The sequence below is a fragment of the Mustela nigripes genome, chromosome 1, assembly GCF_022355385.1.
Source record: "Mustela nigripes isolate SB6536 chromosome 1, MUSNIG.SB6536, whole genome shotgun sequence".
Classification (NCBI taxonomy): domain Eukaryota; kingdom Metazoa; phylum Chordata; class Mammalia; order Carnivora; family Mustelidae; genus Mustela; species Mustela nigripes.
The window spans coordinates 73,774,439-73,802,006 of record NC_081557.1 but is presented as its reverse complement, the minus strand read 5'-3'; the positions used below and the strand labels follow the sequence as shown (position 1 = coordinate 73,802,006).

The following is a 27,568-nucleotide window of genomic DNA, read 5'->3' as shown; positions in this document are numbered from 1 at the left end:
TTGACATTGAATGAACTCATAGGGTCAATGAATATGGATAAGGTAAGCTTTATAAAAAAGAACCAATAAATAATGCAGTTTAAAAAATCACACTGTATTTAATCTTGTCTCCCTTATTTAGTACTCATGTGGCTTGGAAAAGTCTTGTGTTTTAGTTTCCTCATTAAAAAAATGGGGTCAAATATCCCTACTATGCCTTCCTGGTTATATTGTTACAACCAGAGAATTGGGTAAATATGAAGGACCACTCAAATAATGCACTTTTATTTGGTTGCCCATTTAGTTACGACTTAGTATGTTCAGAGAATTCACAATGGGAAGCAGACCATCCTAATTACAGATATTTGGGTTTTTTCTCTTCCAAAAAACAGAGCAAATTACATGCTGCCATGATATTCAGTGCAACTCTTCTTTGGACATTATAAAAATTAAAGAAAGTTTACATTTTTAATGAACAATTAGGAATTTCAAGTCTATGGAAAACAATGGACCACTAAAGCTCTCCATTAAGACTTCATCTTTGGGGTTATCTGGCCTTGCTCAGGTGCTGTCCAGACATCCTGAGAGTATTAAGACGTTCTTGCAGGACTCTGACTAACATAAGCTATTATGTCAAAACACAATTGAAAATGCCTTATTTGATAATAAGGTGGTAATTTAAGAACAAAGCTTGTAATGGTCAATTCCTCATTGCTTAACCAGAATGAATATAAAAGCCACAAGCTGTTCGATTCCTGCTCCCCAGAGCTGTCTGAACTATCTTTCTAAAAAACACAAATCTGAATCACATGAGTCCCTGCTACATTCCAAATACAACTCCAGTTCCACGGCTTGAAAATCAGTGCCTTTTACAATAAGGTCTCTGCTGCTTTTAAAAAAAAAAAAAAAAATATATATATATATATATATATAAATACTGCCTTACAATGACTGTGTGCCCTCACTGTGCTGTCAGGGCAGGTGGTTCCTCACTGCTCCTGAAACATCCTCTAAACCCTTCTGCCAGACTGTCTTTGCTTTACCTACTCACTCTGCCTGAGATGCAGTTCATTCTAGCTCACAATCTAGCAAAATTCTACCTATCCAGGTCAGGTGCAAATTCTAGCTCCTGCTGGCCACATGCACAAGGTTCTCTGGGGACAACAGTTACAGCAGATCACTAGCTCTCATCCTGCAGTCTCTCTTTTTAAATGGTGCTCTCCTAGAGGAGAAGGTCCTTTACTTTGATCCTCCACAGTAGTTAGCTTGTGAAACTGAATTGAAATTAAAAACTTAAGGATAGCATCACTAATTTGCCAAATTTAGTTAATTCATATCATTGCCAAAAAAAGTGACTTGGGTGAATTGGATTAAATGTTTATATATGTATTAATGGATTGCTTGGACCCTTTTAACAGTGGCTTTAGTAATTTGGATTCACTTCAAATCAGTCAAATTCCTGGATTTGTAAAACACGGAGTAAGTAAAATGGGCAAGGAAAATAGAAAAATTTTCCATTATAGATGTTTTAATTTAAATTTCAAAGCAAGAGCTATTGATTTTGTTTAACTGGATATGATTATATGTTTATCTACTCACTCTCTTATAATGCAGTCTGAAAGCTGTTTTATTTAAAACAAAAGTGTACTGAAACATTGTATACAGATTTTATGATAGCTACACATAAACAGCTTAATCTAAAAAACAATGTGTAAAAAAGACACCAGCACAATTAGCTGAAAAGTAAAGAATTTCATTAAGCTATATATTATCAACTACGAGATGTCATTGGTACTTTTTCCCTCCCAGAGATTTGGTTGTTTCAGTTGACACTTTGCAGTGTTAATGTTAAAAAATATACTGCCTTTTCTTTTCTGAATTACCCCTCTTCAATCACCCACTGCTGGTTGAGGTCCCAGGGCAGTTAATCCAATCAAAGGCACACTCTTCTTTGCTTGTGTCCCTGAATTTGTTTGGTTTTCTTAGTCTGCTGTGCTAGCCTAGACCCCTCTGGTCTCTTTAATGGCTCTCCTTAGAAACTCAAAGTAGGCCATTAAACACCTTCCCTTCTGAGTGAGCTCTGTCCTGTCCCTCCTATTCCCAAAGTCTTCAATTGGTTTCTCAAACAAGATAGCCCACAAGTCCAGAGGCCTTCCCAAACCTCCCTTTTACATAACATTTTCATTTCTCCTTCTAAAACACATGATTTTAGGAATAGAATGGTTTTTTTTTTTTTCTTTTTTCTTTCTGCGTCCTCAATGTCATAAAATGGAATTGTCTCCACTGTATGTCCTTGAAGCCAGACAAGGCCAAATCAGTATTTGAGGTAACTGAGAGAAAGGGGAAGAATTTCTTTTACACCTTGCAGGTTTGAAGCTTCGAAAAATTTTTAAGTACATATGTATTTCTCTTAATTATCCCAAGTACACTAAATATGATGAATGCTAAATTACCTTAAAGCTAAATACTTTTTCGCTTCTCAGTAGGATAATTTGCTTTTTCTTCTATTCTATAGTTCCTTGTCACTTCTAAAATCTAGAGCCTAATTTTAACATGGCTTGTAACCATATGGGTTTGCATGGAGTAAGGAGTCAATTTTGTACTATTTAAGGGCAAGAAGAGCATAAGTATAAAGAGGGAAACAGCAGGTATTATTAACTCCCAACCTTATGAAAAAGATAAACAGTAATTATTGCTACAAAGGAATGATATCAAACCACACTAATAATGTTTAAGAGGCAGAAACAAGAATTCATACAATTTTACCAGAATGATTAATTTCTTTGTTGGTATTTTAAAATAAGGGACATGTTTATATGAAATAAATATTCATTTTAGACATATTTTTTTTTACTTTATAATTTGATCACCCAAAATGAATGTTTACAGATAATTGTAAGAAGATGTATTTTGATGGTATATTTTTTGTTTTCAAATGTGATATTTTTATACCACATTTTTCTGCTTCTGTTTTGTTTGTTCACAATCTTGAAGAAATTGTTAACCCCACGTAAAGGAAAAAGAAAAGTCACAAATCAGAGGAAAATGAATTTAATTTAACATTCTCTAAATATTTTACATATAGCATAACCACTAATAATTAAAATTAATTTATTTAGTTAGATTAAATAATGCAGTTGGTAATTATTTCTTATATATAGTTTCTCCCATTATTTTCAAAGTAAATCAGGATGAAAAGATAAATGTAGAAGAAAATGTTTAATTTTGGTTAAACTGGTGAATCCAACAAAGATAGCTCATCCTTATTCTTCTACTAATACAAATTTATCAAATTCTAGAGTAAGAAGGGACCTTAGCAATTTTTGGGTGCAAGTCTTTCACTTTACTTCTCTATGAGTGTAATGCCCAGGAAAGCCAAGTCACCGGCTTTTTGTTACAAAGCCTATTAGGGATTGAGCTGATACTTGACCCAGAAAATTCCTGACTTTGGGTCTTGGACTTTTTTCAATGTATCATAGTACCTGTAAAATAAAATCCAATCTAAACTTAATTTTATTTGGTCTTACTACAGCTGTGGTTTTTTAGTGCTTCCCAAAGTGTTTAGAGAAGAATGAGTGGATATTAATAAGTATAAAGAAGTATTTTAAATTGGACTTGCACGCATAAATTGCATTTAGATCTATCTCTTTAGCCAATGTAAAAGGGATATTTCAGCCAAAATATCTGTTACCCCAGTTGCATCATCCTTCTCTCTCTCCCTTTGTTACTATGTCACTCTTTTATCTTAAACAAGAATGTGGAGGAAGCAGGTCTTCTTCACTTCTTTATTGAGAACACTGTGGTGTTCTATACTAAAGGATTTGGTTCAAAAGATCCCCACTTCATTTAGTTGATTGCCACATAGATATTACAAAGAAAGGATTCGATAGGCAAGAAATGAATATACCTATGAAAGCTTATCTAAGGTTAGTGTGTATTTTTGACTATTGGTTGCATGTTTAAGCTCTGTCTAAGCTAATGTTTAATTCCTCTGAGGAATTAAAGAATTTCCAAAATCACTATTTCTTGAGGAGTAGGACAAGCAGGCTTATTTCATTTATTTATTGAATCATAATTACTGGTAAGACTGCTTAAATAACACTAGTATGTAGCAATATAACATCTAAGAAGTAAAGTGCAAATATTGATAATATTAATCAAGTAAATAAAAGTGGGAAAGAAGCCAGATTTGTATAATGAAGTATTTTAAGTTTTTATTGGAATTAAAAAAAATACTTTCAATTTGATGTAACATAAAATAACAAAGTAATTGTTTGAATCAAACTGATTTTTTCCTAGATAAGAAATTTGAGTGTAAATTTTAAAAATTATTAGTACTCAACAAATAAAAATGTATTAACTTACGGCCCTGATGCTTTCAAAATGTCCACCTTCTTTCTCGAAATCAATAGGCTGTCCTTTTAGTGTCCAGTAGAAAGTAACATCCAAACTAGCATCGTGAATTGCTTTGCAATTAAGGACAATGCTTTCTCCCACTGTTAACTCTGTTCTTTTAGGAGTAAGTTCTATTCTTGTAGGTTCTACAGAAATAAAAATATATTAATTAACATAATTGACACATAGTATTTCCTTGTATTTTATATTTTAAGTAATAGAGAAAAACTTAAACAAGAAATTTATGCAATGCCATTGCTCTAGATACACATCTTTAACTAAGCTATTATTAATTAAATATTACTTTTTTGTATGCTAGGGCATTTTGCTATACTTGTGTATGGAACTGATGATTTAAAAGTTACTATTCCTTTTAAGAAGTAAACTTATGCAAAAAAGATAAGAAAATATATAACGATAAGCAACATTTGGTATTCCCAAAGAAGGAAATTACCTGAGATCATGACCTGAGCCGGGACCCTGAGATTATGACCTGAGCCGAAGACAGAGGCTTTAACCCACTGAGTCACCCAAGCTCCCAGAAGGGAAAATTTTTTTGAGAAAAAATGTGTGTGTTTAATTATTTAATGATTCAATTAAATTTTTTAAAAATAGATACCCTTTCATTGTGTTTAGAGCCAATAAAGTTTAATATTGCTATACATCTAAAGGTTATTTAAGCTAGTGATCAAGTAATTGAAATATGGTATTTTTAATAAAGTAGGGAGGGGATGGAAATAATTTTGACTTAGTCCTTTTTCCTAATTAGATTTCTAATTGTAGATATCTCAAGAAGACTGACCCAAATGATTAAAAATTAGGTTAATTTTCCTAGTCTAGATCTGCTTTTGGCAATAGCATAGTCTGATGAAGCATCATTCTTAACCACTCATAAGATCCTTTAATATGTGACATCCTTCCAAGCAGTCAGAGAGGAAAGTACAATAGCAGAAAAGAAATGTAAATGTTACCATTCTAGAGGTCAGATATTCTGTTTGGCTTTCTAAATTCTCGCTTCATCAGAGAAGACAGATAATCACAGCATACTGATTGTAGTTTAACTTTGTGAGAAATGGAATGTTCTGAGTAATTAAATATTCCATTCAACTTGTGATTAACAGAAACCTTTTTTGTTATTATTTTTAAAATGTCTGTGAATTCAACATTGCTTCATTATGACAAAGATTGTTCAGCACAGAAGGCACAGACTAGCAGATATAGTCAGATTCCCATTATGTATGCTATAAATGAAGGCATCATTTAAATTATCTTCCTTTCTTCATCTTTTCCTTCCTTCATCCTTTCATCTAATGTTTGCTTCTTTTCTAAAATATCAGCGTACTGGCTGTTTTAATGACATTTTTATTTCTAAAGAAAAAGAAAACTTAATATTTCTATATTTTTATACCCAGGTATGATTCACTATTTGATACATGCCTACAGGGAAAAAGTTGATTGAAGATATAGTTCAGTTGGAAAAATTTTTCTTTGCCAATTGAAAAATTGAAAAATTGGGATTTTCTGTCTGTACTAAAGAATGATATGTAGTCTCAAAAAAATGTTCTAGGCCAAAAAGAAAAAAAAAGTTCTAGGCCAAAATCTAGTACATGTTTGAACTAGAAAACTAATAGAAAAATTTAAGTGGTAATATTTATAACACTAAAAAGTGACGGTGCTTAAAAATTCCATTGATGCAAACACCAAAGAACAGGTCAGGTAACCGTTTACCTGATACACATTCTGACACCACAATGTTTATGTCCTCCTTCCGCTACTCCTTTCTGCCCCAGACCCCAGTTGCAGTGATAACAAAGGGATATTACTGATTGATGTTAAAATTAATCTTGATAGAGGAAAAATATTTTTATATTGTTGAAATACTTTTGGATTTTGAGACATCCAGTAAAACTTCAGAAAGCTTTATCTCCTTCACATATTTTGTTTCTAATATTTCTAACATTTATATCCTCACATATTTTGTTCTAATGTTAAGTTTCTACCAACAAGGTGTTCTTTTCTTTATGGTCTTCTAAATAATGGAAAGGGACAATTTGGATGTGTTAGTTCCATCTTTGCAGTGTATCTTATCAATAGGAGCATGCAGACACATATGAGCAAACACATTTTACATGCATATTATATTTATTCACTTTCTGACAAAGCCATGAAACTATGCTTATAACACAGTTAGCTACATTTTCTTACCTTTTACAGATACTGATGCTATGATTTCAGCAGAACCAAAGATGTTTTCCCCTTGGCAAACGTACTTTCCCTCATCAGATTTAGAAGCATTTAACATCCGTAGACTTCCGTCTGGAAGAATAGCTATTCTGAAAATTATTAAAAAAGGTTTTTTCCTCTTTTACTTCAAATAAGCTAAGTGGTAAAATATTCTGATGATGTCTGAAACCACCTCCAAGGTAATGATAAATAAGATAAAGGGATCACTGTGAAAATATGCAGTAATAGTAGAAATGTTTTACCTTTCCAGAAATTATGCAATAAACCCACTTAATATCTTTTATACTTAAAAGGGTTAGGGTATTACAGGTTATTTTTCTTTTGACCCTTTTTGACAGTTAATTTTGAAACTGGTGGGAAAAGGTGACCCTGAATTTGGTTATTAAAACTTTTACTATAATATCACCCAGTGATATTTTAATATGAAGTTTGAGTATTTTACTTCAAACCCAGAGTGACCTCAAAAATCAAATATAAAAAGAAACAGCATAAAACATAGAGGAAGACAAGTACAGAACATAAAATTAATTGTACACAGCTAAGAAATGATTTATGGTAGTTTCTTTACAGTGCCACGAGTACAGCAAGGGTATGAAAATGAGACCTGATACCTGATACCTGGGCTGCTCACATTGCACTTCTTAAACTTAAAAACATGATAGTTGAGTTTGTGTTTGGGCTTTTCTGAGACCTTTGTTAAAAGTGTACTCTGAGTCATATGAAGGTGAAAAATTAAGGCATTATTAAAAATTTTTAGAAGTTCAGCAAAAATGAGGTTGACATTTGGGATTATCATTTTATCCTGTGTATTCATCATCCCAGAAATATATGGATTTCAGAGTTGATTAGTACTTTTGTCTTTTTTCTCCCTTCTATACTCCTGAAATATAACTCATTTTTTTTTAAAGATTTTATTTATTTATTTGACAGAAAGATCACAAGTAGGCAGAGAGGCAGGCAGAGAGAGAGAGGGAAGCAGGCTCCCTGCTGAGCCAGAGAGGCTGTTGCAGGACTCAATCCCAGGACCCTGAGATCATGACCTGAGCCAAAGGCAGCTGCTTAACCCACTGAGCCACCCAGGCGCCCCTATAACTCGTTTTTTTCACCAGTGCATCAACCTCCTCAAGCAACCTGAAACTAAATAGCAGTGGCTTTTATGGTTTTATTTGATATGACACCAGAGTTTGGACTGACTTTTAGGAAAGAGAAAGTAATAGGTGTTTGGTAAGAGCCAGTGGCCCTACTGAACTTAAAATACTAAAATCGAATTTCCCTAGTTCTGTAAAGAATAGTTTATTCAATGGTAATATAATTATCTTATATTATTTAAGAAGAAAAATGGGTTAAATATGTTTAGTCAATATCCTTCATGTTTTTTTAAAATATGTATTCAATCTTGCCAGTCACCGAGAACCGAGTTATTTAAAGCATTGAGCCTTTCAACAATCGGATTAGATTCTAGGTTGCTGACTATTGCTTATGAATTTATACTTATATACTATTATCAATAAAGATACTAGTTTTTTTTTTTTTTTTTTTTTTTTTGACAGAAATCACAAGTAGGCGGAGAGACAGGCAGAGAGAGAGAGAAGCAGGCTCCCTGCCGAACAGAGAGCCCAATGCGGGGCTCGATCCCAGAATTCTGGGATCACGACCTGAGCCGGAGGCAGAGGCTTTAACCCGCTGAGCCACCCAGGCGCCTCAATAAAGATACTAGTATAAACACATAATACTCTTTTCAATATACATCAGAACTGTTTTACAACTTATAAGAAGGAAAACAAACTTAGAGGCAAGCCAAACTAAGAATAGAGAATTTGTTTTTGTAGTTTATGTCTAGGAGAGACACTGACTTCAGACATTTGGAAAACACAGTGCCTTTAAATGTTATAAAATCTATTGAAGATGGCCAATGCAAGATTCTGATGATTAGATAGCGCTCATTTTGTATAAAAAATGAAATATATTTATTCCATTTATCCAAAGGTACACATACTATAACAGGATATATTTGAAAGTAAAAATTATACTTTTCATAAACAAATGGTAATATCTTATAAGAATTATAAACTTTATTGAAATATAAATTATAATATTTTACTAATATTTTGCAAATACCTATATTTTATCAATTAGCATAAATTCTAATCTAGGAGGTGAGAAATTTGGCTTAGAATTTACTTCATTTAGAAAAATAAATGCAGGGCGCCTGGGTGGTTCAGTGGGTTAAGCCGCTGCCTTTGGCTCAGGTCATGATCTCAGGGTCCTGGGATTGAGCCTGGAATGGGGCTCTCTGCTCAGCAGGGAAAGTGCTTCCCCCTTCTCTCTTTGCCTGCTTCTCTGCCTACTTGTGATCTCTCTCTCTCTCTCTCTGTCAAATAAATAAATAAAATATTTTAAAAAATGCATCTTGGGGCGCCTGAGTGGCTTAGTCATTAAGCTTCTGCCTTCAGCTCAGGTCATGATCCCAGGGTCCTGGGATCCAGACCTGCAGGGGCTCCCTGCTTGGCAGCAAGCCTTTCTCCCTCTCCCACTTCCCCTGCTTGTATTCCCTCTCTTGTTTCTGCCTCTGTCAAATAAATAAATAAATAAAATCTTTTAATAAATAAATAAATGTATCTTAAGACTCTGGGAGTATTTCAGTTCCTGATTTAAGATAAGTCCTTTCTCTCTGACAGGAGGCAATATATTATACTCTCCTTTTAAAGATATGTTTATGAACACCCCTGAATTTTAAGCTACTTGAGGAAGGAAGAATTTTGAATAGTATGGAGCTTTTTTATCTGTCAAGTCGCAGTGTCATTTAACCAAAAGCCTACCTCCAGTTCAATAGTAAATCTTTATTGGATGAGCTCATATATATATATTTTCAAATGTAGGAAAGATAAAACAGTTGAGACACTGAATATGATTTACTTTATAATGTCTGGTTATTATGTATATAATTACTTAGATAACTGAATATTGATTTAACATTTTCTTGCACTTTCCAAAGTTTTGTATATATTCTCATCTCTTCTATTACTATGTGTCTCCTACATTTTAAATTTTCAAATTTGGGGATTAATTCTGCTGAGAAGTCCTTGAAACTGGAGTAGCGTGGTAAGTCAGTGGTTAGGTAAAGGTCTCTTGGGGATATGGAGAGATTTTACAAATGCAAAGCAGCACTCTAGCATTCATCTTTCCATATTTTCATCTTCCCAAATCGTCTTTCCATATTTCTATCTCAAAATTTCTCTATGAGGTTCTGCCTAGCCCTGGAGATGTCTTGGTTCTCATTTTGTACCATATTCCTGGATCTCTGCTTTATTAATCTGCCCAATGCCACAATCTGTCTAGATTAGCACTATGTTTACTCTTATCTTGCAGGATTTATTGCTGACTTCCTGAATCCATCTTCATCTCCAAATTTCAGAGCCATTCCTCTTCCATTTTTGGCTTAAATATCAGATACCCCACAAACAGTTTAGGTTCTTCCAAGTAGACTGCTTCCCTGGAAATACTACCTATTTATCTGCCATCATTTTAGAGATCATGCTCTGACTTCCACAATGTATTTTTTTTTTTTGGTATCATATCATACATAGTGCATATGATATTATAGAATGATTAATCATTAATTAAGATTATATGCTTTAAAGTCAGAGAGAGCTGATTTCAAATCATTGCCATTGACTAGTATGTGTGTGATTTTAAGCAGTTTATCTCTTTCCTTATATATAAAATGTTATAATTACATTTAACTTGTTCTTCAAAACTGTTAGCTTAATGTAAATTTGTGTACTTTAGTAGTGTTGATAGCCATTAACTGAATATGTACTCAAAATATAAATAAAAATTTTGACAAATTTTAAAAGGAAAAAATAGAGTGTTGCAAACCTCAAGTATCTTGGGGTGTTCATTTAGTATTTTCTTGGGGACTAATATCTGAAATGAGAACTGAAGGATGAGAGGAAGTTAACTAGGAGTTAAGTGTGGGGAAAGGAGAGGGAATAGCATTTGCAAAGATATTGAGGTGAGAAGGACCACAAACTCTTGAAGAACTAAATGGCCAATTATGATTGCAACATATAAAGGGGGATGGGAAGGTCCCAAAGTGAAACTGGAGAGGTAGATAAGGGCAAGATCATGTAGGATCTAGTGTAATATGGGAAACGTTTGATCTCTATTTTAAGGTAATGGGAAGCTGCCATTTAAAAAAATATTTTATTTATTTATTTGAGAGAGAGAGAGAGTGAGCACATGAGGGGGGAGAAGGTCAGAGGGAGAAGCAGACTCCCTGAGGAGCTGGGAGCTCAATGCAGGACTCAATCCCTGGACTCCAGGATCATGACCTGCCGAAGGCAGTTGCTTAACCAACTGAGCCACCCAGGTGCCCGAAGCTGCCACTTTAAAAAAAAATAACTTTATTGAGGTGTGTAGGCATATAATAAGCTCACTTATTTAAAGTAGATGCTTTGAAAGATTTTCACAAGTGGATGCAGACACAAAACAATGACCACAATCAAGATAGTCAACACATATATCACCCCAAAGTATCTCTGTGTTCCTTTGTATTCTGTCTCTCTAACCTCTTCTTATCATACCCCTATCACCAAGCAACTACTGATCTGCTTTGTGTACCTATGGTAAGTTTGAAGTTTTACATAATTTTATATAAACAAAACCATAATATTATATATGCCTTTTTGTTTATGTCTTGATTAATTCAGTTAAGAGAAAGCTGAGATTTATCTGTGTAGTTGTGATGACCAATAATCCAATCTTTTTTTACTGCTGCATAGAATTCCATTGTATATATATACCATGTATATACCACTATTTGTTTATCCATTCATCTTCTGGTTGGACGTTTGGGTTATTTTCTGCTTAGATCTGTTACAAATAGAGCTGCTTTTAACATTTGTGTAACAACTATCTTATAGATAGTTTGCTTTTCTCTCTTTTAGATAAGTATTTAGGACAATTTACTGGATCATAGGCTTTATGTTTATTTTTTATTTTTATTTTTTAGAAGATTTTAATTTATTTATTTGAGAGAGAAAGGGAGAGAGACAGAGAGAGAGAGAGAGAGAGAGAGAAAACCAGCGCGAGAGAGGAACAGGAAGAAGGAGACTCCCCACTGAGCTGGGAACACAATGCAGGGCTCAATCCCAGGACCCTGGGATCATGATCTGAGCTGAAGGCAGATGCTTAACCAATAAGCCACCCAATATCCCTATGTTTATGTTTAATGTTTAGCTTTTTTAAGGGAAATGCTATACTGTTTCTAAGCAGTCATACTATAATTTACATTTCTAGGAGCATTGTCTGAGAATTCTTGCAACACTTGAACATGATCAGTCTTTTTAATTTTAGCTATTATAACCATTAGGTAGTAGAATCTCATTGTGGTTTTTAGTTGTATTTTCTTAATGACTAATTATGTTGAGCATCTTTCAAGTGCTTATTTCCCATCATATATCTTCTTTGGTGAAGTGATCAAATATTTTGCCAATTTTTTAAAGATTTTATTTATTTATTTGACAGACACAGATCTTAAGTAGATACACAGACACAGATCTTAAGTAGGCAGAGAGGCAGACAGAGAGAGAGGAGGAAGCAGGTTTCCTGCTGAGCAGAGAGCCCGATGTGGGCCTCAATTCCAGGACTCTGGGATCATGACCTGAGCCGAAGGCAGAGGCTTTAACCCACTGAACCACCCAGTGCCCTATTTTGCTAACTTTTTAATGAAACTGCCTTCTTATTCAGGTTTGATAGTTTTAAAAAAAATATTCTAGCTATAACTCTTTTTTCAAGTGAAAAAATTTCAAATATTTTCTACCAGTTTAGGCATGTCTTAATGTTTTTCCAACAGCAGAAGTTCTTAAAGTTGATAAAGATTAATATATCAATTTATTTTATGCTTTGTGTTTTTGACACAAAGTTTACCTAACCTAAAGTCACAAAAATGTTTTATTTTCCTCTAAAAATGTTATAGCTTTAGGTTTTATGTTTATGTCTATGATTCTTAAGTTAGTTTTTCTTTATGCTGTGAGGTATGAATCTAACTTTTTCTCCTGGTTATTTTACTTTATCTTTTTTTAAAATTTAATTTTATTTTAATTCCAGTGTAGTTAACATATAGTGTTATATTAGTTTTAGCTGTATAATGTAATGATTCAACAATTCTCTACATCACCCAGTGTTCATCACAACTAGTGCAGTCCTTAATCCCCATCATCTATTTTACCCCTTCCTCCACTTACCTCCCCTCTAGTAACCCAAAGTAGTCTGTTTCTTAGGAGTCTGATTCTTGGCTTATCTTCTCTCTCTTTTGCTTTGCCTTGTTTTATCTTGGTCATTTGTTTTCTTTCTTAAATTCCACGTATGAATGAAACCATATCATATTTGTCTTTCTCTGACTGGCTTATTTTGCTCTCCATTCATGTCTTTGCAAATGGAAAAATTTTATTCTTTTTTGTGGCTGAATAATATTCCAGCATCTATATCATCTATATCTATATGTATATCTAACATCTATATCTATCTATGCATGACACTTCTTCATCCATTCATCAATCAATGGACACAGGTTGCTTCCATAATTTGGCTATTGATAATGATGCTGATCATAGGGGGTACAACTATTTGAACTATTATTTTTGTATTCTTTGGGTAAATGCCCCGGAGTCTGATTGGATTATAGGGTATATCTATTTTTAACTTTTTGAGGAATCTCCATACTCTTTTCCAGAGTGGATGTACCAGTCTGCATTCCCACCAATAGTTGATAAGGTTTCCTTTTCCTCCACATCTTCACCAACACCTGTTGTTTCTTGTATTTTTGATTGTAGCCGTTCTGACTGGTGTGAGGGGATATCTCATTATAGTTTTGATTTGCATTTCCCTGATAAGGAGTGATGTTGGGCATCTTTTCATATGTCTGTTGGCCATCTGTATGTCTTCTTTGGAGAGATGTCTGTTCATGTTTTCTGCCCATTTGTAATTGGATTATTTGTTTTTGCGGGGTTGAGTTGCAACAGTTCTTTATGTATTTTAGATAACAGCCCTTTATTGGATATGTCATTTGCAAATATCTTCTGCCTTTTAGTTTTGTTAATTGTTTCCTTCCTTGTGCAGAAGCTTTTTATTTTGATGTAGTCCCAATAGTGTATTTTTTCCTTTTATAATCCTTTCTTCAGGAGACATACCTAGAAAAATGTTGCTACAGTTAGGGCCAGAGAAATTACTGCCTGTGCAAAATTTTTATGGTTTCATTTAGGTCTTTAATCCTTTTTGAGTTTATTGTTGTGTATGATGAAAGAAAGTGGTCCAGGTTCATTATTTTGCATGTAGCTGTCCAATTTTCCCAACATTATTTGTTTAAGAGACTCTTTTTCCCATTGGATATTTTTTCCTCCTTTGTTGAAGGTTAATTGACCATATAAATATAGATTCATTTCTGGGTTTTCTATTCTGTTGCAATGATCTATGTGTCTATTTTTGTGCCAGTACCATACTGTTTTGATCACTATGGCTTTGTAATATAACTTGAGGTCTGACATTGATTTGTTCCTTTATGTTTTTAATTAACTGTTTTATGCATTTAAGTGCTTCCATGTTGGGTGCATAAATATTTATAATTGTTATATCTTCTTGTTCAATTGCCCCCTTTGTTATTATGTAGTGTCCTTCTTTGTCTCTTGTTACAAACTTTGTTTTAAAATCTATTTTAATATAAGTATTGCTACTTTAGCTTTCTTTTGACATCCATTTTCATTATAGATGTTTCTTCATCTCTTCACTTTCAATCTGCATGTGTCTTTAGGTCTAAAATGAGTCTCTTGTAGGCAGCATACAGATGGACCTTGTTTTTTCATCCATGTTATTTGATTGTAGCATCTAGTCTATTTATGTTCAAAATTATTGATTAATATGTATATATTGTCATTTTGTTGCTAGTTTTGTGGTTGTTTTTGTAGTTTTCTTTGATCCTTCTATTCCTCTCTGTCATGGTTTTCTTTAGTGATATATTTGAACTTTTTCTCTTTATTCTTTGTATACCTATTAATGTTTTTTATTTGCAATTACTGTTAGGGCTGTATATAACATCATCTGCATACAGTAGTCTATATTAAGTTGATGGTCTCTAAAGTTTAAGGCCATTCTTTACTCCTCTTCCCTGCATTTTAGGTATTATGGTGTCATATTTTACATCTTTTTATTTTGTGAGTTCCTTGACTTTTTTTTTTTTCTTCACAAAAACATTTATTTTTTTGATGCTTTTTTGTCTCATACTTCATAATGTCACTTTTGGTCTTCATACTGAAAGAGTCCTTTTTACTGTCTTTTTCAGGCTTGGTTTAGTGGTCATAAATTTCTTTAGTTTTTGTTTGTTTGGGAAGCTCTTTATCTCTTCTTCTATTCTGAATGATATCCTTGCAGGATAGAGAATTCTTGGCTTCATTTTTTCCCATTCAGCACTTTGAATATATCATGCCCCATTTTTTTTTAAATTTTTATTTATTTATTTGACAGAGAGAGAGAGAGAGAGAGATCACAAGTAGGCAGAGAGGCAGGCAGAGAGAGAGGAGGAAGAAGGCTCCCCACAGAGCAGAGAGCCCGATGTGGGGTTCGATCCCAGGACCCTGAAATCATGACCTGAGCCGAAGGCAGAGGCTTTAACCCACTGAGCCACCCAGGTGCCCAAACAACTTCAGCTGTGCAACACTCTTCATGCCACATTTTTCTGGGTAGCAAAGTTTCTGCTGAAAAATCCACTGAGGTTTTCTTTATAGGAAACTTTCATTTTTCTGCTTTTAATTTTTTTTTCTTTATCACTACATTTGGCATTTTTAATTTTTTTTTTTACATTTTTCCATTTTATTTATAGTGGGTCTTGGTGTAGATCTGTTTTTGTTGATTTTTTGGGGGGTTTTCTGTACCTACTGGATATGGATCTCTCATCTCTTCAGCTTGATTGCCTTATATTGCTGTATCCACCAGGTCACTGATACATTCTTTGGCTTCCTGTTACTTACTGTTCATTCCATCTGTTATATTTTAATTTACAATATTAATCTGTTAATCTGTTATATTAATTTAAAATTTAATCTGTTATATTTTAAATTTCATTTATTGAGTTCTTCATCTTTGGTATGTCATTTAAAAAAATCTCTTTGTTAAGGGTCTCACTGATGTACTCCATTCTTTTCTCATGTTCAGTGAGTATTTTTATGATTACTTTATATTTTCTATCGGGCATATTATTTATATCTGTTTTGCTCAGATCTCCTATTGTGGTTTGTCATGTTTTTTCATTTGGGAAAAATTCCTCTGTCTCCTCAATTCGTCCACCTCTGTGTCTGTTTATGTTAGGAAAGTTAGCGCTATCCTCTGCAGAGGTCCTGGAGTGCCCTGCAGTAAAGTGTTCACTAGAACTTGCCACTTACAGGAGTCTCTTATGTGTGCTGCCTATAACCTGCTATTGTGTTTGTGTAGCATTAACTGTTGTGGGCTGTGCTTGCTCTCTGTGGTATTAGTGAGACCTAGGCAGACCGGCTCTGAGGGAGCATGATCCTTGGAGGGCTTGGGGTCAGTGTGACAATGTTAGCAACTTTTGCACCAAGTCACTAGTCTTAGACCAGATTAGGCCACAGTTACAATGTGCATGAGTGGCATCCACCAGATAATAAGATGCATGGCTGAGGTAGTGGCAAGGAGGGCCTGGCAACTGGGTGTGACACACAGTGTCTATGCATGAAGAGAGGCTGCTCCCAGAGTGGGGAGGTCACTAGGTATGGCATACTGTGTCCGCAAAATTTGCACTAAGCTGCAAATCCTAGGCCTATTGCCCAAAGTACATCAGCAGTTGGGGGTGCAGCACACAGCAGAAGCCATTGCCAGGGCATTTGGTGTCTGTGCCCCATGGCTGGGTGCATTATACTGTGTTTGTGTGTGTGGTGCCTGGTCAAGGCACATGAGGAATTAACAAAATTTGCACTGAGACACTAGTCTTAGGCTAGATCTCCTGAAGTTCAGCGACCATCTGGTGCATGAAACCAGGAGGCAGTGGCTGGGCAGAGCATATGCATTACTAACAAAATTTGAGTTGAGCCCAGAGACTTGGCCAGCAGGCTTAAAGAGAGCAAGTCCTCAGGAGAACTCATAGGCAGGGCTCACAGCTAGCAGGTTAGGTAGCAAGTGTCTTTGTAGTTCCACCTCCTGCAGGTGGCTCTGTGTTTATGGTATGGGGCAAGGGAGGAAAATGGTGGCTACCAACCCCTTTGTTCCCAAAGAAGTCCCCCAACATGCTCTATAATTAGTATAAACAAATATTTTTCCCATTGTGCAAGCTGCCACTTCAATGTTGCTCTACTTGGACTGTTGTCTCTTTAGGGGCAGGGACCCTGTTATCACTCCCCCTGATAGCTCCCCCAATGCTGAGCCAGCTGACTTTTAATGCTCCAGAATCCAAGTCCCTCTGGTTATACAAACTCATGGAATTCAGCCCCACTCTCTTTCAAGACCACCCATTATGAGGATTCTTTTTCCCTGTGTGGGCTCTCTGGTGTTTTCTTTTCTCCACAACTGGAGCTCCCTCCCTCCTATGGGCAGCTCCCAGCCACCATTTCTGCCCTTCCTGACTTCTCAGATATGGCCTCTCTTCTATACTTTGTTGTGGAGTTTTTTCTGCCACTCTCTGGATTTTTCTCTGGGTTATTGACTCATATATGAGTGATATATAGTTATAAATGTGGGGTGGGTGAGCTTTAGGTCTTCCTACTACATACCATCTTGCATCCCTTCCATTGATATGACTCTAACTTATTATTATTTTTTATTGTTGTATTTTGTCTTTGTTTTTGCATCAGGATGTCCATTGTCCCAGCATCATTTCTGAAAAAAATAATGTTTCACAATTGAATTGTTTTTTATTTTTGTCAAAAATCAAGTGAGTATTTTCGTGTAGGTCTATTTTTGGTTGTCCTATTCTGTTCTATTGATCTATATCCTATTTCTCTAACAAATGAAATTATCTTAATTACTGTAGCTATATAGTAATATGTAATATCAGGAAGAATAACACCCCTAGCTTCATTCTTCTTTGTTAAGATAGTTTTGTTAAAAATTTTACATCTATGTTCTTAAGAGACATTGGCCTATAATTTTATTTTATTTTTTTTGCCTGGTTTTCTTTTCAGAGTAATACTGCTTTAATAGAATGAGTCAGTAAATATTCCGCCTCTCCAAATCTCTAAAAGAGTGTCTAGAGTTATTATTTCCTTCTTAAATATTTGGTAGAATTCTTCAGTAAAGCCATCTGATCTTGGTACTTTCTTTGTGGGAAGACTTTAAGCTACAAATTTAACTTTTAAAATAGATATAAGGCATTCAGATTATCTACTTATTAAATGAGCTCAGAAAAGATTTTTAAGCTGGGTAGTGTATTTGCAAAAAACAAGTTTCCTTTATTACTTGTGCAAATGCAAAGGTTTTTTTTTTCTTTTGGCTTATTATATTTCAGTTCTGCTTAGCCATAATAAATTGTTTAGTCCAATATGGTTATAATCTAGTAACAGGTTCTAGTACATCATCAACTCTTTGTATAAATTCAGGCAAATTCAGGTCTTACTATTGGACACTATAAAATTCAGTAGTTCATTCAAAAGTGGTGCATGTCTTCTCATCGATTTTTCTTATTTTCTTCTCTTAGTTTTATTTCTATTTGGTTGAACTATATGAAATTTCCAATAGTTGGTTGTTTTTGTCCTGGAAAAATGGCAGTCTCACTTGGTTCAGCCTAATGGTTATATGACTTTAGTGCACCAGTACTCTTGAAGTACTACTGAAGGAAGAAAGTTCTGCTTTTTTCAGGAGTGACTTGCACATATGTGGTCTCCACTATCTGTGATTATTTTCTTTCTCAACTGGCCAATTATCTGGCACTCATGATTCAATTGCTCCACCCAACTTGGTAACTGGCTCTCTCAACTAACAAATGACATTGGATCTTCTGGATGCCATCCATCAAAAATCAACTGCAGTATTCTTTAATATGTCACCTTTCTTCGGGAATCCAGGCTGAAGTGGTTATCCAGTTGCCAAGACAGAAAAAATGGAATATGCCAAACTATATTAATATTTTTATAGTTACTACATGGTAGTGGCACACAACACTTACTGATATTTCATTGACCAAAACAAGGCACTTGGCCTCAAATGCTTCAAAATAACAGGGAAGCACATTCCTACCATGTGTCTGGAAGAAAAACTAGAAATATCTGGTCAACAGCATTAGTGATTACTGTCTTTCTTGTGCTATGCAAAATATGACAGACAATATAAGAAAAATTTTAAGGCAGAATCACTGTCCATAATGTTCAAACAATTTGATTATTCACAAGGACTACAGACCAATGTAATTATGTGTCTGCCAGGAGTTCTTGTGAAGCTCAGAAGAAGAGAGAACCAATAAAAGTTGGAAGAGTTGTTACAAGTGGAAAGCTTTATATAGGTCTTAAAGAGTAGATATGTAGAAAGAAGTGGAAAAATATTTTTAGAAAAAAGGAACAAAATGAGCAAAGGAGGAAAAAAATTCAGAAATCGGTATGCTATGTTTATAAAATAGAGAAGAGATGAAACAAACCAGAATAGCATTTTTACTTTTAGACAAAAATTTCTAATAGGGTTTGAAGAAGCATGATGGCAATTGTGATGCTGGTAGCCACTAATCATTAATAAAATGAAGAAGTGCAGTGTAGTGCAGTGTCTTTGTGGTAAAAAAGAGCGAGTGGGGCTGAGGGTTTTGGTGCCGTACATAGTGAAAGGACTCATGATTCAGAAAAAGTGGGTTCATGGAAGCTCACATAAATACTGCTACCTTTTATTATTATTATTATTATTATTATTATATTATTATTATTATTATTATTTTGGCTCTACCAGTTACTCTGAACAGAACTCCTTTGAAATGAAACACCCTACAGATTTTTTATACCAACCATAGAGTGGGAATGTGTCTATACATCAGGTCAAAGGAGGGAACTCAGACCAGAAAGAGAACAGCTGTGCAGAGACTTTTCTCACCTCAGAGAAAACCAAGAGCCTTAGGTAGAGGTGATCTGGATTGAGTGTGCAGGTCATCTTTATACAATAGGACCTTCTGCAGTATCTCCCAAAGAGCACAGATATACAAGATTTAACAGTGAAGGAACTTAAAACTCTACCTACCTCAGTTCTCTGTGTTGGTGAAAGAAATAGCTATCCTCATAATAGGAAAGATATATGCAGTTATGATTAAAGGAGATAAGAACTAAATGGAAACACACTTTTCTGAAGAAAGTAATCTAAGCTGAGACCTGAAAGAGTGATAGGAAATAGTCCACTGAATGTCTGGAAGCTGAGGAAAGAGTGAAAAGTGCCTTGTGTTCATTACTGCTTATTGAATAGTTTCTGTATTGCAGGCATTCTGGAAGTCATCTGGGATATGATGATAGATAAGTCCTGGTTCCTACCCTTAGGAGCCACAGAAAATAGAGGAAGCATTAGACAAGTAAGCAGAAAAGTAACATTTAGTGTAGTAAGTTCTGGAAAGGAGTAAGTTCAAGGAACTCTTCGGAGTACACAGGAGGGACAGCTTACTAGGCTGCAGGTTGTGACCATGGTTAAGGTTGTGATCATGTCAGAGGAGGTGATAACTCAATGGAAGGCTGAAAATTAGGTGTCCTACTCTGTTTTGGGGCTTAGGTAAAATGACCTATTGATAAGACTATTGATTTTTTTTTCCCAATTGCTCTTCTGAATTTTAGTATTTCACTTGCTTTTATTCAAATTGCACATTACCTCTGGATTTAACTTCCTAAATCACAGATCTAACAATACTTTTGCCAAAACTTTTTATGTTTCCCTATGGTCTTCAAAATAATGTACTTACTCCTTAGTAGAACAGTCCCAAGTCTTCAATGGTCATAACTTTTGTCATCCCCTGATCATAGGGGGGTGTTCTTTGTAAATAGTGAAACTGTCCTGTAATATATTCTCAATATATGTATTTTATTTTACTTACAATTATGTACACATCATACACACAAAAACAGAGTACTATACTAATATACTAAGTACATTGTAAACAAGCAATAGTTAGAAATTACAATTGTAAATAGAACCAGATACATTATGCTATTTTCTCCTTTCCTTCCTCTTGCCCCTTAATGGACATTCTACACATTCTCATTGTTCAAATCTTTATTTGGAGATCACTGCTCTAGTCATATAAGACCATACACTATTCAATGGTCAGACTCTCAACTATTTATCACTGCTCAAATACTTGTTTTAGCTGAACTCCTCCTTAATTCTCTTTAGTTAGAATTATTTCTTCGAGTTTTTTTGCTTTTGTTTTTGTTTCTTCAGAAACTCATTAGAACATTTATCATATTTTGCCTTAGTATCCAACAGCTAGAGTGTTTTATCCATTGAGCATATAGTCTCAGCATTTTTAAGGGTCTGCATAAAGATTCGGGACATGAAAAAAAAGTCATTGGCTCTAACAATCAAAAATAACTATAGTGTTGAAAATAATACAAAGTAATATTATAGCAGTCAACTTTAACATATCTCTACCATTTTTATATTTAAAATGTTACCAGTATGACCATATAATTAAAAATTTACTATTATATTAACATTTTCAATGATAAAGTTATAAAATTATTTAAAATACTTTATAGCAAAAAGTACAGTTTTATGGGATATAGATACATTTTATTATTCTACATAAAGTCTAGGATGGGATCTTTAAAAAAATAAGAGAGCTTAGGACCTGTGAAGGTCTTGAAAAGATTCTACTAATGATAAACTTTTAGTGATCACTTTGTTTATGTCAGGCATCCCACCAATATTCCACACTATTTCACAAAATGCTTCTAACCATTATGTGAGCTGACCACTGTTAGTCTCATTTACTCATGAGAAAACTCATCATCATTTATTGGTTTGTCATCATTTATTATTTTATTCATGGTTAATCAGCCCTGATTTCCAACCGTCTCTTTGATTTGTTTTTGTTGCCTGTCAGTACCTTCCTCACTAATTTGTAACCTCTTTCACTTATTGTCTTCATAAACTCCATATTTGCTGGTACTCAATAAATGGGGACTGGATTAAACTAAATATACCTTAGCCAATTTAATTTATAGATGAAGACTTGAGGACAAAGTAGTTCAAATCTTTTTTTTTTTTTTAATGAAATTTCCGCGGCATCTGGGTCGCTCAGATAGTTGAGCGTCTGCCTTCAGCTCAGGTCATGATCCCAGGGTCCTGGGATTGAACCCCAAAAGGGGCTCCCTGCTTGGCGGGGAGGCTGCTTCTCTCTCTTCCTCTACTGCTCTCCCTGCTTGTTGTCTCTCTCTCTCTTTCTATATTTCTGTCAAATAAATAAAATATTAAATAAATAAATAGACAGATTTCCAAAAGAAAAGAAATTTCACAGTTTGTTTTGATAACATTTATTAAACTCTTATTAGCCATACCCTATACAAAGCTCTTTTAAAACATTACCTTCTTTTAACTCTTAGAAAGATCCCCAAATATTGTTCCACTTACTTGATAAGGGAAAAGGAAGACAATAAGGCAAAAAGGACTGAAATAAATACCAGGATTTTAGACTAGGCCCTGCTGCATTCCAGAATTTGTAGTGCACTTTCAGCTACCAGACATTAACCCAATGTAAACACTAAAAGAAAGCTTTGCATAAAATCACACTCTTAGTGGAAGCTCTCACCTACAATAAAAGCTGACAGAAGTGGAATTCAAGGATAACAAGACACATGTTTTCTATAGATGATGGAAAAGGGAGAAACTCATATTCCTTAACTTGATCCATAAGATTTTTGAAAAGCTAAGAGCAACACACTCAAAGTTGTCTGGGCTGTCACTATGGTCTACTCTTTAGATGCAATTTAGCTGAAAGGAAAAAGTGAGGTGACCCAGAAGGACATGTATGACAGCTTTTAGAAAGCGAGAGAGAAAGCTTAAGTGTAGAAGTTACTTTAATTAATGGGCTTCATCCTTAGCTCTGAGCATCTCTATGAGCAACCTAAAGAAATTCCAGAACCTTTTGTACCGAGCCACTGAATAATTTCAGAACCTCCAGGCTCTGAAAAAAAAACAGTGAGAAGGAGACAATTTTCCTGTCAGAACTGGTATCAGAAGTGCTTGCCATTAAACAAAACAAAACAACCCAGGCACACACTTATATTGCCTTCTTTTTGAAGGACATCTCTACAAGGATTTGTCATGGACACAATAAAATTAACATATTCAGAACTATACTCAAATCTTTTTCCTCAGATTGGCTTCCTACTCCAATGTTTTCTATTTTACATGAGTCTCTGAAAATTCTGTGTGTGTGTGTACCTATTTTCGTGGACAGTGTGTAACTTCCCTCAGATTCTCATGGGAGTCTGTGATGAAAATAAGCTTAAGAACCACCATGAAATTGTTTTATAGATGAGGTAGCTCATGGCATAATTCAAACTATTAACTCAGAGATTACCAATTACTTTTCTTTTTCTCTCATAACAAATTGGTCAAGCTGGATCTATTGCACATTTTAAATATCTCGTAAATCCATTCCCTTGTTTTTTGGCTTACCAGAAACTCTACTGTGGGTAACAAACATGAAGTGGCTTTATTTTTTCAAATCATTGCCTTTAACTATTTTCTGTCAAATACATTTTTCAACTTCCTTTAGACATCCAAGAAGGTCCCATAGCTTTAAGATGATTTTCCGTTGTTACAAAGATAAAATTTATCTCTAATTTCCTGATCTTTTCCTTCCTACCTCAGCACTAACAAGTGACTTAGACCCAAGGCCCAGCAGCTGCTAGTGAAATGGAGAATCATTTCTTTACACATTTTTCTTTTTCTTTTCCCAGTTCCTTTTCCCCTCTATGTGTTAGAGTAGGGAGGAAAGGCTAGAAAGGGATCCAGTGTCTTGTGCTTATCCAACTTACTTTTTCCCTGCCAGACTCAATCCTCTGCTTCCTCTCCCTGCTCCCCCTGCACCACCTGGCTCAGTGCAATACTCCCATCCTTGGTGGGATCCCTTGCCTGGTACTGCTGCTGTAGCTCTTTTGTCCTTACTCCAGGGTGGGTGCCCTCCACTGCCTTTTCTCTGGTGTTCTTGCCTCTTGCCATCCCAATCTTATTTTTATGGCTGAATTGATTTCAAAACACAATGAAACTGCAAACTTTATGTCTTAATTCTCACTGGGAATTCTCCATTCTCAGCCCCACCTGTCTGGTGTGTGACAATCTGGAACACATCCCCTCTGGCACAAGATGCCATCTTGTTCGAACCTAGAGCTGTGGGTGCTTCTCTAAGTGTGCAGGTACTGCCAGCCCCAAATAGCATTGGTATGCAGCCCTAGACCTTTGCCTGTCCCCCCCAACCCCTCTGTCCCTCCCTCTTTTCCTCTTTTTATGTTGAAAAGATCACTCTAATTAATTGGGTAGTAAGCAAAACAAAATAAAACAAAACAAAACAACTACTGTCCCTTACTGGGACATAGCTGCCAGTCTGGGTAAAGCTGCTTTCCACTGAGCCATTATTGAAGCAGACTTCCAAAGACTGGCTCTTGTGAGCACAGCAAAGAGTCTTTGGGGCCTCCCAATGCAGAGTTTCCTGATGTAACCACTTCCTCAGGTACTGCCTCTTCCAACTTTCTGTCAGCTCCCTCCTCCGGCATTTTAGTCATACAACCCAGAAAGCATACACTTGTCAACTTCCTCCAAAGTCCAACTAATCCTTAAGAATCCTGTGTATGCTTGCCTTTCTAAACGATGGGAATGTAGGTTTCTTTCTTGCTATTTACTTTTCTGTCATTTCTGTCCAGTTATCTTCTCCCCCATTCAAACAGGGCCAGGAACCAATCAGCAAGTCTGTTACCTAAGAAAGTGTTTAATCAAGAACAAGATACCAATTTTATGATTTCTTTGAATGAGTCTTTGGAGTCTTTCTGTCACTTGAATTTGGAGGTGAGAAGGGTGAGAAAAGCCTAGCAGTACCCACTCAGGAAATGACTACAAAGAATGTCTTTCCCTGTGTATAATATTCTCATATATACAGAGGTGGGAAGTGGAGAGTGGGTGGATGGTAACATGATGCTGGGAAGCTATTTGTATAAGCAGAACTGATTCAGCTACTTAGGTTCTGAAGGAGCTATCTGGTCCCAAATTTCTAGGAGTCTCTTCAGGATACTGTGTGCCTAATGTTGCTTTGTTCTCATCTTTGGGCCCAGGCTTAATATATCATTACCATTTTCTCTTACTATCACAACCTTTGAACCTCTCCCCAGAGTTTATCCATATTACTGAAATTCTGCTCCCTCTGCTATCAGTATCAGGCCACTTCCTACATTGGAATCCCACTGCTTCACATGTGTCACATGATAATGCTACCAACCGACTTAATGCCCATCCATGTTTTCACACTGTGTTCAGGGTAAAATCCAAACTTCCTAGCTAATAAATGGTATTCTTCATAATCTTAATCTCTCTCTGCCTTTCTAATCTCATCTCAGACTTCTAGCTGCTTTCTCACATCTACACCCATCCTAACTTACATTCATAATGAACTTGTTCATTCTCTGAAGAGTTCATGTTTAGGTCTTTGCAAATAGTTTTCTTCCACCTGCATGAGACTTTTCCTGTTTTCCAGTCTCCTATCTGTCTGGTAAGTTACTTATCATTCTCTAAATTTTGTTGTTATTGCTCAGCTCCCACTGGCATGATATTACCTGCCCCTCACTTACTATTTTCCTACCCATACATCATGATTCCTATTGTCTTCTTATATCTCTACTACATTTCTCAGTATCCCAGATCTTAGCACATTATGTTATAAATGTTTTCACTAGAGGAAGCAACTAAGTTTCATAATAACACAATAAGTCAACAAATGATTAACTAGTGCTCAAATTCCTCATCACAATATCTGATTAATGACAACATTTTAGAATAAATTATCAGACCACATTTTTTTCTTGAAGGTCCATGAAGACAGCTGTAGCTATTTAACCATAGTAGAGAGGCAGAGTAAAATTGTAGAAGACATAGTAGAAAGAATTTTGAGTTAATTTAATTTGATAGGATTGAAATTCTGGTCTTTATTATCCCTGTTAAAATATTTTTCATTATTTTCACTGGTTTAAAGAAACATTTCATGGTGCTATCATGTGTCTGTTAGCATGAATATATCGGTTTTTCCTTATTAACAGTACAAAGCTAGTAAAAATTTAATGGTGTTCTTCCTTTGAACCATATTTTGAAAAGCACTATTTACTTGCCAGATATAAACTTGTATATATTTATAACATTTTCTTTCTATTTTATATTGAAGTTATTTCTTCCTTATAGGCTCTTGAATAGCTTGATAAAACCCCGTGTCAACTATATGCATTTCTTCATTTTCCCTTGGAAGCATTTGACTTAGCACTAATAAGAAATTGATTTTATAAAGAGAGAGAAATTAAAACCCAACACAATGAATTAGGTAAATGCTTTTGGAGTGACTGTGCACTGGATTCTAAACTTTTCCAGTGAGATGTTTCTAAAACTGAAAAATCTATGGAATTGGAATAGGCCCGGATAATTTTTTAAGTAAAAAACATAGTTAAAACAACAACAACATAGTTGAGGTGGCATTGAATCATTTACCCTCTAGCTTTTCACAGTGCTCTGAACTGAATAATCTGTCATTTCACATTAATTTGGACATGAAACCTGCCAGTATTTTCTTAATGCAGATTAAAAAGGAAAAGGACAGGTATTTATAAAGAACTGAAATCTTTATTACTGCTTGAGTTTGTGTGAGTTTTTGGATTTTCTTTTCAATCTGCTGCATGTATAAATATCAAAATTTCATGGGAACTGGGGATAAATTACTGTTCTTCCGAAACCTCTCAGGTCATAGAGGGCAAAATTATGAATTTTCAGCATCCCCACCTGGGATAGTTTTTAGTCCATTTTAAATTATCCTGACCTAATTAGAAAGCTTGACCATGGCTAACCTCGTTAATACTAAAATAATGCACTTTATCATTTTTTTCTATTAGTTCTCTCTTGGAGAGCAACTCTCCCACTATTTAGTTCAAGTTACTTTCTGAGTGGAGTCAAATCAACATCACTTAATTGATTTTTATGATGGCAATGCAGGGTAACTTAGTGTGTTGGGAAGTCAGTACAAAACCCCACTTCTGATCTCACTTGTTGATTGGCCTTTATTTTAACTCTATGATTTTTTCTTTATTCTATAAAATGAACAGTGTGGACTTGATTTCTAAGGTAGTTTTTACTTATTTACCCATAACTCTGAGCTCTTTTCCTGGTCTCAGGCTACATTCCATGATTTTTTTCCCCCCTAATCTTACAGTGAACCCAGAGAATCTGTCTGCATTCTTTTTTCTGGAAGCTGCCTTGCAGTTTCGTTCTTATCAAGATCTGTCTCAGAATAAGAAAGGTTCCGGTTTCTAACTTCTAATTTGCACCTAGTCATAGACATGCATGTCACTATCCTCTTCTGGGGACGACATACAATCATACAAAACATTGCTCAGTGCCCTTTTAATACTCACTGATCCTTTCTTCACCTATGTCAAACAACCTGGCTATTAACAAGGCTCAAGAGCTAATTTGGGTGGTAAGGAGTAACTCTAAATATTGGAGGAATTTTAAGTCAGTATTGACTAGCAAATAGAAATAAATAAAAAGCAAGTCAAATTTTCAGTTGAGTTCAGTTGAGTTTGGAGTGTAAGCAGCGCCACAAATTGGAGAAATGTGAACCCATTATCAGAGTAATCCAATCAGAAAAAATATGTTTCCCAACCATCTTGATTTTTTAGGTCTAAGTACAATGTAACCACATCATTTGTGCATTTGGTTTCTTTTAATCAAAAAGTATATG

The 27,568-nt window shown here is 35.1% G+C and overlaps 1 protein-coding gene across 1 annotated transcript in view; it reads right to left on the bottom strand.

The window, feature by feature from the left end:
- Positions 1-27,568, bottom strand: part of CNTN5 (contactin 5) — a 784,689-nt gene that overhangs the window by 153,077 nt on the left and 604,044 nt on the right. The window contains exons 12-13 of the mRNA XM_059391830.1: positions 6,580-6,707; positions 4,345-4,520 (exon numbers count right to left, since the gene is read on the bottom strand). Of these exons, the coding sequence (XP_059247813.1) occupies positions 4,345-4,520; positions 6,580-6,707 (304 nt within the window). The remainder of the gene's footprint in view (positions 1-4,344; positions 4,521-6,579; positions 6,708-27,568) is intronic.